This window comes from Condylura cristata, unplaced genomic scaffold, assembly GCF_000260355.1.
Source record: "Condylura cristata isolate star-nosed mole 26May11 unplaced genomic scaffold, ConCri1.0 scaffold00022, whole genome shotgun sequence".
Classification (NCBI taxonomy): domain Eukaryota; kingdom Metazoa; phylum Chordata; class Mammalia; order Eulipotyphla; family Talpidae; genus Condylura; species Condylura cristata.
The window spans coordinates 26,845,025-26,855,918 of record NW_004567123.1 but is presented as its reverse complement, the minus strand read 5'-3'; the positions used below and the strand labels follow the sequence as shown (position 1 = coordinate 26,855,918).

At 49.2% G+C, this 10,894-nt stretch overlaps 1 protein-coding gene across 1 annotated transcript in view; it reads left to right on the top strand.

Moving 5' to 3' along the window:
* The first annotated feature begins 9,299 nt into the window (after positions 1-9,299).
* The window catches only part of PTPRT (protein tyrosine phosphatase, receptor type, T), a 617,594-nt gene continuing 615,999 nt past the window's right edge, over positions 9,300-10,894 (top strand). The window contains exon 1 of the mRNA XM_004687014.2: positions 9,300-9,480. Within this exon, the coding sequence (XP_004687071.1) occupies positions 9,300-9,480 (181 nt within the window). The remainder of the gene's footprint in view (positions 9,481-10,894) is intronic.

Sequence of the window (10,894 nt, the reverse complement as noted above, 5' to 3'; positions counted from 1 at the left end):
TGATGTTTAAGGTACTTTGTCACTTAGTGATAGAAATCCAGGGCAGAGAAATCCCTTCACAAAGAAACTTCACCAATTCCAGGTTAAAAAATAAACAATCCCTTTCACTACCTCCCGCCTTCCTGTGCGGCTACATCTTGAATCTGTTGGAGTGCTTCCGCTTCCATTTCTGTTGGTGGGCGCCCCACCCTCTGGGGTGTTAGGTGAGGCTCCGCCCCACCCCAGGACCATCCTGACTTCTTACTGAGCTAGCGCCCTCACAAAGGGTAGGGTCTGTGGCCATGTCTGGCTCTCTGAGATCTTAGGGGGGCCTCTGAGCCTGCCTTGGGGGGCAGGCACACGGCTCAATGCCGCTCTCACGGGCACCAGGGAAGGGCTGTGGCCCCCGCTCCCCTCAACCAGAGCTGCCTTCCAGGGTCAGGACTGCCTTCTTAGTTCATTTCCATGGCAACCCAATGTCACAGCTAAGAACTTCGAATTAGTCAGGGTTCAGAGTCTTTAGCTTGCTGTGATTTGTGTGATCTTGGACTAGTTCTTTTTTAAAAAATTTATGCTTCAGTTTCTTTATAAAATGGGGAATAATGGTCACATCTATATCTTGGGTGAGAGTGATCACTAAAGGAGTGTGTACTGATGAATCCTTAGCAATGCTGGGAACATAGTTAGGGACACTTGTGGTAGGTGGGTTATTACTGTTGCTGCTCCGACTAGCTGGGGTCAGCTTTGCCCAGTAGCTGTCTGTCTCCATCTCCTTGACTTTTGACTACCTAGCACCTTGCCTGGGCCCTGCCATGAAGTGCCTTATCCCGCCCTCACCTCCTCCCCACCCATGTTCCCTGTTTAATTGTTACCGGTCCCACCTCCCTTTGGACCTGTTGCTGCCCTTTCTGTTTGTCCTCTCATGACTCCCTCACTCCAACATGGCTCACCTCACTCTTTTGCCTTACTTCGTGGCCTGGAGGTTTCTCCTTGGTCTGTCCAGTGAATTACACCTTGCCCTCTTTATTCAGATTCTCTGTCTCTGCTGGACCTTTGCAGGATCAGGGAACCTGTTCTTAAAAGATTCAGCCTGAGCCCAGAGCTCCTGACCCCAGGCTGCTGCAAGGACTCTGTCATGTTCGCCTTGACCCCCAGAAGAACCTAGGCTGACTCCTGCACACACAGGCAGGCAAGGACCTGTGTTCAGCTGTTGGTTGAACAGTGGCAGTCAAACACCTACAGTGGACTAGACTGGTGAAGCACGATTCGACACTGTGAGCAGCTGGAGTCATGTTTTCATGGAGTGTTGGAGCCTGGTGTTGTGGGATACAGTGTTGGGCTCTCCAGTGCCAGGGGTTCCCTCAGAGCACCGTGGTGGGTACTGAGTAGATTTCCATGGCTTTGCATCCTGGCTGTACGTGCAAAGGAGGGGTGTTCCTTGGGATACTTTTCCATGTCAAATCACCTTGATTTCTGGCCATGTTGTCAAAACAATGGGCTCTGCCCACAGATGTGCTGGTCACGAAGGGCAACTGTGTGTGGGGGGGGACGTATTTCATCCAGTTTTCTCTCTCACCACAGTCCCATCCCCGGATGTCACAGACATGGCTCATTTTTGAAGCAGGAATGAGATTGGATTCTGGGGACACACAGTTTTGAGAGAGACAAGGCTGGGGCTAAGGAGCGTTCTTGGGCCTGGTACCGTCCAGCTGAGGGCCAATGTCTTGACTCCACTGCGTCAAGGGCGTCTGTTGACCTACCTGACTGAGGATCCTGTGTCTTTGACATAGGCAGAGAGAATGGCAGCCCACTGGGGGGTTACCTGTTCAGCGGTCAGAACAAGGAGGCCAGAGCAAGTACCTCATGCAAAATCATGCTTAGCCTGAAGGTTCCTCCCTCGTATGTGTCTTATGACAAGTTCCCATCTGAAAAATGAAGGGATTATTGCTTTTCTCCGAGCAGTGGTTGACAGGCCCTAAGCAAAGGGGAGCCCATCATCTGTTTTTGTGAATCGGGTTTCACAAAACTGGGTCACCTGTGCTCAGGGGTTGATTTGCACATTCACGGCAGGTCTGAGCCATGTGACAGACAGTGTGGCCACGCAGAGACCATCTCTCCCTCTGTTCCTGTACAGGCAGGGTGTTGATCTTTGTCTTGGAGAGTGGTGGTGCCTGGACTTGCTGCACCCACACACCAATGTATAGAAACACACACTTATGGGGCTCGAGTACCATGCCTGGTCCAGAGCAGGAGCCCAGCAAAGCTCTAGTTCCACTTCTGAACTTAATTCTGTTGAAGAATACACAGGATCCTATCTGAGAAATGCAGAGGCAGACACATTTATATTTTCATTGAATTCTATTTCTCTCTCATTTTCAAAAGAAGAGCTCATGTTTAAAAAAATTCTGATTGGCACTATAAACTTTATTTATGCTTTAATGTAGCCTAAAGTATGTAACCTGCACTATTTTGACTTCCCTTACAGATGCTGATACGCTATACATTACCAAACCCAAATGGATTTTCAAAATCCAATTTCCTTGCTGCAGTTTTCCATTTCTCTGTTGACTTTTTATGCTTCACTCACATCAGAGTATCTGGGGCCTTTGCCACATTTTGACCTCAACCTGTCCAGGGAAATAGCTACTCTGTCCAGGAGCAGGAAGACAGTGCTGGGTGCTTGGCCTATGACTGCTCTATCTGCCTGGTCCTCCCCAACTTCTGTGGGTCTTCCCCAAATCAGGGCAGGGGGAGCAGAGGCTGAACCTAGAGCCTAGGGTGGGGTGAGATCTATGAGGATTGTCTTTTTCCCCAACATGCTGATCATGGGGGTTGATAATCAGTTAAATGGCACCACTTACCTTTCCAAATGGAATTAGACATATATCCAGTGAGGATCTTGGTGGTCTCTCCAGCCAGCAGTCTTCCTCTAGTAGCCCCCATAAACTCCTGCAGAGCTGGCCTGGAGAATTCACCAAAAGACATCAACAGGGTTTTTGGAAACATGAGTGGAGATGTGTGAGACGCAAGATCATGCTTGAGTATTTCATACTGGGGGTTCAAGGGAGCCAGCCTTTGGCCAGTGGCATGGTTGGGCAGTTCTGTGGCTCCTGAAAGTCCCCAGTTCTTTCTGAGTCTCTGGATTCCTTAGTAGTTACCCCGGAAGACTTTTTTTTTTTAAATTTTCAAAGTTTTTATTTTTAAAACTTTTCAGACATTTGTTTAAATTGCAGGATCATTGCTGTAGAACACTGATTTAGGGGTCCAGGACACCTCTTCAGATATATTAGCACACCACACCCACCACCAAAGCTCCATGATCCTTCACCGTAGACCGTTGTCACCGCAGACCATTGTCCCGTCTTCCCTCTGTGCCGCCCCTCCCCTCCCCCTCGGATAGCCTCAGCTCTGTAGTTTTATATCAGAGCTTCTTTTTGTTTAGTTGTGTCTGTTCCTTTTCATTTTTTAAAAACTTTTTTCTTAATATTTATTTATTTATGCACACAGAACTGGGGTACAGGCCAGAGGTGCAGGGGCGGTGAGAGGATTCACCAGAGACAGAGTGGGGGAGCAGACCAGGCCGACTGACGAAGTCCACTGCTGAGGGGAGCAGCGGGCGGGTCAGGAGAGGTCTGCTGCACCATGTGGTCACCTCCGGGGCTGGGGATCGAACTCACACTGAAGCTGCTGTGGCTAACTTGCAGTACTGAGTTCTAACCCACTTACACTAGGGAGGGCCCCTCCTTTTTTTTTTTCTTAATCTTCCACATGGTTGAGGTCACTGGCATTTGTTCTTCTTCTGACTTACTTGGCACCCTCCCCCTCCAGAGCCCCCCTGGATGTTGCAGGCGTTGGCATTTTACAGTGATCGTCTTGTCCAGCTCCTTTCCTCGAATCCGGGAGGTGAAGGGTGAGCGTGCACTGGGAGGCCTGTGCAGCTGGCAGTGCAGAGGGCTGCTGGGTGTGCAGTCTGCTGCTCAGGCCTCACAATTTCTCCATCTGTTGGTGGAGAGGAAGGAAATTTAGGAGGGATTGCTTAAAAAATAGATGTACTAAATATATGCTCTTGCCTGAATAGCTCCTTAAACTTATCTGTGGGCCAAGGCAGACTGACAGGTAGCAGATATCTTGATTGCATCATATTGAGCCCCCGTGAGTTGCTTTTCCTGAATTGTCCGTTTAGGTGATGCTATCAATTTATATTGAGAATGATTATGAGGAATCGTCCATGAAATGGGCCATTCACTTCTCGTGTGGATGTTGCTTCAGATAGTGTTCATTATGGGAAGTGGACTTTCTGTACCAGTCCCCCGTGGAGAGGTTCTTGTGTGATCGAAGCACCTGGAATGGTTGTAATTTTCCAGAGCAATTTGGTTTTTATTGTATGAACACAGAGGGTCCAATATGTGAACAGATTTCCCTCTGTCTGGGGCGGGCGGAGGCCCAGTGCTGAATATGCAATCTGCCTTTAGCAGGTGGGAGGGCAGGAACAGCAGCGTGGACTTGACACTCCCCAGGTCCGGCTTTTCTTTCTCGTCTTTTCAGTTTCTCTGCGCTGTCCTACTAAATTCCTGCTTCTTTGTACGGGGCCACTGGGGTTGGACTGCAGTGACGGTAGGTAGCCGGTGACCGCTCGCACAGCATGTGGATGTGCTGTATGTTCTCGAGCTCCAGGACCAAGGGATGCCACAGAATTCCCTGCGCATGCGTCCTGCTTTGCTGGGTGTCCAAGCGTTCCACAGAAAATGTGGAAAAGCACAAGGCAGGTGCTTGTTTCTAGGAACTCTCCTGCAGGGAGGAAAACTGCGAACTACATAGAGGATGACACAGACTGGTGGATTGAGAGAGAACCTTTGGTGGACCTGAAGGATATGGCTCAAGTAGGCATCAACAGTCCCGAGTAGACACTGCTTTGGACTCTGTGCTAAGCCAAATCCTCCTTGGGGGAGAAGCGAGGAATGTGACCTGAAAATATAAACTGAGTCACAAGGGCCCCAGGCCTGCTACTGGGGTCCAGACCTGCTCACTGGGGTTCCCAGTGTCCTGCAGGTGGAGGTGGGAAGATGCCTGGTCAGTGGCTGTGAAGCGTACATGGATCCTCACCCCTTAGAGGACTGGGGCCGGCGGGTGCTCAGTGCGGGTCAGCTCCCCCTGGGGGTAGGTAGCCAGGTGACAGATGCAGCAGATTCTGGAGATAAAGAGCAGCTAGTTAAGGACCTTGCTCAAGATGGACAAGTCGGGATGCTGAAGGTAGAGCCCTCCTGAATCCTATCTGAAGAAGGCAGAAAATGGGTTTCCTTGGGCCATTCACCCGAATGTATGGCCGATTTCTTCTGGGAGCTTCCGTACACCTCCCTGAGCATGTTTTGTGCATTATGTCTTGAGTGTGTATGTGTGGGCTCGGCAGAGAGTCAGATTTGCTGGTCTCTGTGAAAAAAGATCTTTGTGAAATGTTCCCGAAATGAACAGGAAGCGAGCCAACCACCCTGGAAGCTGTCTGGGTCCTTCTCACGACCTTAGAGGTGAAGGGCCTTATTCTTGGGGTGGGGATATGCTGTCTTTCTGGTTTAGCTGAAACAGTGTGGGTTTTATAGCTGGGCCACTGTGAGATTCAACCTGGCTCGAAATTTCCCTTAACCCTCACTTACCTTACACACGAATCAAGGATAAAAATCTGCCTTCTGGGCCCTCCCTGATGGCGCAGTGGGTTAAAGCAGAGCACCAAGAAGTTAAAGCCACTTCAGCATGAGTTCGATCCTTGCCCACTCCGGAGGTGACCTACATGGCGCGGCAGACCTCTCCTGGCCTGTCTGCTGCTCCCCTCAGCAGTGTACTTCGTTGGTCGACCTGTTTTGCTCCCTACTCTGTCTCTGGTGAATCCTCTCACTGCTGCCTGCACCTCTGGCCTGTACCCCAGTTCTGTGTGCATAAGTAAGTAGATCTTTAAAAAACAAAACAAAACAAAAATCTGCCTTCCAAGTGGTGAGGTGAGAATGTTAGTGAATGAAGCCAGGAAGTGAAAGGCGGATATTGGATGCTTTCACTTATCCGTGGAATATAAAAAAGACAAAAACCAAAAAATGTCCTCTGTCAGAACACAGCAAAAACAATTCTTAGACTCAATGAAGAATACACTGGCTGCCAGAGGGGGAGAGGCAGCAAGGGTGCCCGCATGGCGGGTGTGAGTGAAGCATGGACACACATAGGGGAGTCAAGGGGAACCCCTAAGTCATATTGGTATGTAAATGTTTGGCCAGTTAACAAAACCAAAGCAGGAGTGAATGCTAAGTGAAAACATGAGCATACATGTCAGGATGTGCTGGGTTTTGCTGTGGTGACAACTAAACCCCGGGTGTCAGTTGGCACTTTGCTCCTCAAAATTGATGCCCAAATCACCAGCCAGGTGGCCTTCTGGGTAGCTCCCCTCCAGCCTGGGGAATAATATCTCTTTCTTAACATCTCTGCCTTCAAGGCTGCTCACAGCAGGAGCAGGCAAGGAGGGTGGTGGCCTGTTGGTGGTGATTTTTAAGGATCAGCTCTGCAGATGGTGGGCACCCCTGTCTCCCAGTATGGGCTTTGTCACGAGGTCTTGGCCCGCTGAAGGGAGGGCTGGAAACAGGGTTCTTGAGTGCGCAGAGACACTCCAAGTGGTTTGTGGTGTCTGTGGCACTGTGGGGGCTTCTAGCCTTGTGGGACTGACGTCCATTTCAGACTCTGTCCGCCCTGAGAACACTTGAGGTGCAGCAGCTCCTCTCTCGTGTCCATTCCATTGTCGCCGGCATGGTCCTGATTCTCGTTTCCCACGGGCTGGGCTCTGTGGTGGTGGTGGTGCAGGAAAAGAGGTCACCCTATCAGAGCCGCTGTGGCCACTGTTCTCAGATTTGCAGTGGTGTGTGTTGTGTTTCCATATCCGGGGCATTGTCTCTGCTGTCCTGTCAGAGAGGGCTTATAGAAGTGGTTTGGGGAGTACCTGGCAGCGTGTGTTTGACAGACCATGTGGGGAGGAACCTTCTAGACAGAAGTGACAAGTACGAGACACGCAAGAACAGGTCTAGGTGGGGGGCCCCTGGGGGCCCTCCATCGTGCCATTGTGGCTTGATTTGTGCCCAGCAGCCCATTCACACAGGTTGCCTCATACGTCCAAATCTGTAGGTGCCCAGTGAGGCCTGAGCTGTTGCAGCCACCCAGAAGCTTGCTGTTAGTGGGTGCTGTCTGACTGTCTCCCTCTTGTCTTTGAAAGGTCAACCTCATCATTACACTGGACTGAAGCTTCTCTGTCTCCTACTCCTAACATTTCTGTGGACTTCTTCCTGTCTGTTGACTTTGTGAGTCCACACTGGCAATGTTCATCTTCCCTCAGTTGCCCCAATCACTGGTGACACCTGGTAGTCCCTTGCAGCCAGCTCCTTGGGGGTTGGTGAAGGTGGGGGACATGACAGGGAACTGTTTCCAGTTCATGCTCAGAGAGGACCCTGGCCTCTGTAGCTTAGCAGCCACACACAGCCTGCTGCAGCCTGGAGAGAAACACTGAAATGCACAGCTATTGATTAATTTACTTGTTTACCAGCCGTCTGTCTCTCTCAACAGTGATAGCATTCCTCTTTTATAAACCACTATAAGCAAGGGCCTAATACTTACCCAGCCAGATCTTACACTAAGTGCTCAATTAGGTTATTGTTGAATGAATAAAAGAGAGCAAACAGGTCTTTTAGCTCCCACCATTGCATCTCCCGTTTCCCATCATGGCCAATTTCGCACTAGCCATGGCCTCCTGTAGGTTTCTGTTCTTCATGGTCGTTCTTGGACTAGCTCTCCCTCTCCTTACTTCTTTTGCTAGATGCCAACATAAAATGCTCCAAGTGCATGTTCCTTTTAAAGCTACTTAATGCTTTCAACTCAAGCTTTAACCCTGGGGCTACCTTTGCTTGGCCTGAGATACTTGACCAAAGATCACCAGCAAGATGAGGAAGTGGATAGAGTGTGACACCACATATTTTTCCTTTGTGTTTCTGTCACCGGATTCTGTATCCAGTCAGCAAACAGCAGAGGACACCTCAGGTCTGGGCATGGACAAGGAATTTGTCCTTTGCAGCTGATGGGGACACAGCTGTGTGAGACCACAGACCCCGGCAGGGCTGGATGCTCCACATGGTGCGGAGCCACACTTGGGCGTGTGAGGGGAGCCAGCAGCGGCGTAGAGAGGGAGATGGCGCTATGTCGAGATACGGCAAAGATGGAGCAGGTGTGAACTGGAATCTGAGAGACCCGTCAGGAGGCTGCTGTAGAACTTGATCCTGACACTGCCTCCCTGCCTCTGTCACGCCCATAGTTCCCCACCCCCAGAGGTATGCAGACCAAGGCTGAGTGGATTGTTCAGGCTGTGATAGGGGTAATATGTCACCTGGAATGCACGTCTTCTCGCCTCCATCCTCAGATGCTCCAGCCTTCAAAGCTTTGACCAGTTCTTCTTCTCTTCTTCCTCTTCCTTCCCCAGGGTATTTTGGACTCCTGTTTTGCTGGACATACCACACTTCTAGCTGGAGTCCAGTCCTACGTCCACATCTCGCTCAATGTCACTTGGGACCAGGGGTGTCCCACCCACAGCTCCTGGCTAGTCAGTTGCTGTCAAAGTCACACTCACGCATTTCCTGTAAAATGGTGCCTGGCTTGGCCTTCAAAGGAGAAAGCGTCCAACATTATCAGCATTGCTTTGCTAGCTTCCAGGGACCTGACTGCCGAATTCTTCACAAGCATGACTTTCACTCTGTGAAAAGTGATTTTTGTAGGGGAGGGGCTGGATGTTGAAACCATGTTCTGTGCTGGTTACTTTTCCTGTGTTCCTCATCAAATTTTTCTGGTAGTTCTATTGGGGGGGGGGGCGGATGGAGGGGTCTTGCTCTTCTTATTCCAGGTGAGAGAACTGAGACAGGTGGATGTGACATCCAAGCTGACACTGCTTTACAAAGCTGGGATTGCATCTCATGGAGGTAGACTCCAGAGCTGGTGTTCTCTGCTGCTTGGCAGCGTCTCGCCATGTTGCAGGAAGCAATTACAGAGGCATGCCCTGGCATTCATTGTTCCTACTTAGAATGAGACATTGCTGTTTACTTTTTCAGGAAGGAAGATTGAAATCAATGTAACTAGCCTTATTAACTTTTTAAAATAGGGGGGCCTGCAGATGCCATCGCCTTTCTTGAGAGCACCAAAGCAAATATAAAAATCCAATTTGCTTGTCTTATTTTTTTTCTTTCTTTCTTTTTTTATTTTGTCCAGAGTTTAAAATTCAAAGCTGTAAATGGAGAGCCGATGAGACAGGGGTAATGGAGCAAGCTTCAGACATGTGGATGTATTTACCCATATCTCTTTTTTCTACAGGCGGCTGTTCCTTTGAGGAACACTACAGCAACTGTGGTTATAGTGTGGCCCTGGGAACCAATGGGTTTACCTGGGAGCAGATTAACACGTGGGAGAAACCAATGCTGGACCCAGCAGTACCCACAGGTACGTGGCTCACTGTTTTGGGGATGTGATGGGGATAGTAACTTTTATGATGACTTGTGGGAAGGAAGCTTTTTATGGCTTGTGCTCTCTCTAGTACAGTAAATGACTGTTGTTGAGTTCCCCATCCCCAGAAGTATGCAAAGCAAGGTTGAATGGATTGTTCAGACTGTGATAGGAATGATATGTCACCTGGATTTAGAACCTTTGGGATTTCTTTCAGCGTGGAGGTTGTAAGCATTGACTACAAGCAGGGTACCACTAGATTTTACTTAGGAGCCAACTAATAGGATTTTAGGGGAAGAAAGAACTTCTCAAGAATTTCAGGTTATTCTTTTCCACATAGATGCAGCTTTATAGATGTAGGGAGATGTCTACAGTCATAATAGCATTCTTGACATTCTGAATGGCAAGCTTTTTTGTAACCAATAGGATTGAGGCCCAATAAACACCATGGATGAATCTCTGGATGAGGCAGACCTATGGGAGAGAGTCATGTCTAATGTACTCTAGGGAGCAGGGTCACCTGGAGGAGGTACAGTCCAGGAAAACACAGTTAGGGTGGGGCAGGTCTGGGTGAGTCTGAGTCTGAAGAGGTTCACCTGGTAAGTTTGGGGGTGCATCAGCCCTGAGAACATTAAAATCACCCCTTTTTGTCAGTAGGATTCCTGAGACAATAGTAAAGACAATTAGTTGTTGGCGAAGGGATTTGAGGTTCTCTGTGCTCCCTCACACCAGCCAAGGGCTACTAGTATCCTCTACACTGCTTTGGTTCCTACCAACCCCTCCTGTTGCTCTTCGTCAGGCTCCTTTGTTAATTCATTCTCGCCATTAAATATTAGAGTTCTTCAGGCTTGTTTTATACTTAACTCCATATGAACTAGTCAGAGAGACAGAACCAACAGGAGAAGAGATTGATTATGGGAAGTGGCTCTCATGGTCATGGAGGCCAAGAAGCCCCATTAACAGTCATCTGTGAGCTGGGCAGCCAGAAAAGCCAGTGATGTGCTTCATTTCAAGACCAACAATCTGAGAATGGGGGGCTGATCGTGTGAGCCCCAACCTGAATCTGAGAGCTTGAGGCGAGGACCACTGATGTCTCAAGGCCAGAGAAGATGGATATCCTAACCCAGGCAAAAAGAGGCAGGGAGTGAATTCAATCTCCCTCTGTATTTTCATGCTGTGGGTCCTTGATGATTTTGGTGATGCCCCCCCACATGGGGGAGGGCATGTGCTTTACTCAGTTCACCAATTTAGATGCTACTTTTTTTGGGAAACGTCCTCACAGACACACTTAAAAGTTATGTTTTACCAGCTATGTGGCCATCCTTTAGCCTAGTCAAGCTGACACATGAAATCAGTCATTATACAATGGAGGACCTTGACTTCAGCCATCTCTTATGAACTCTAGAACTAC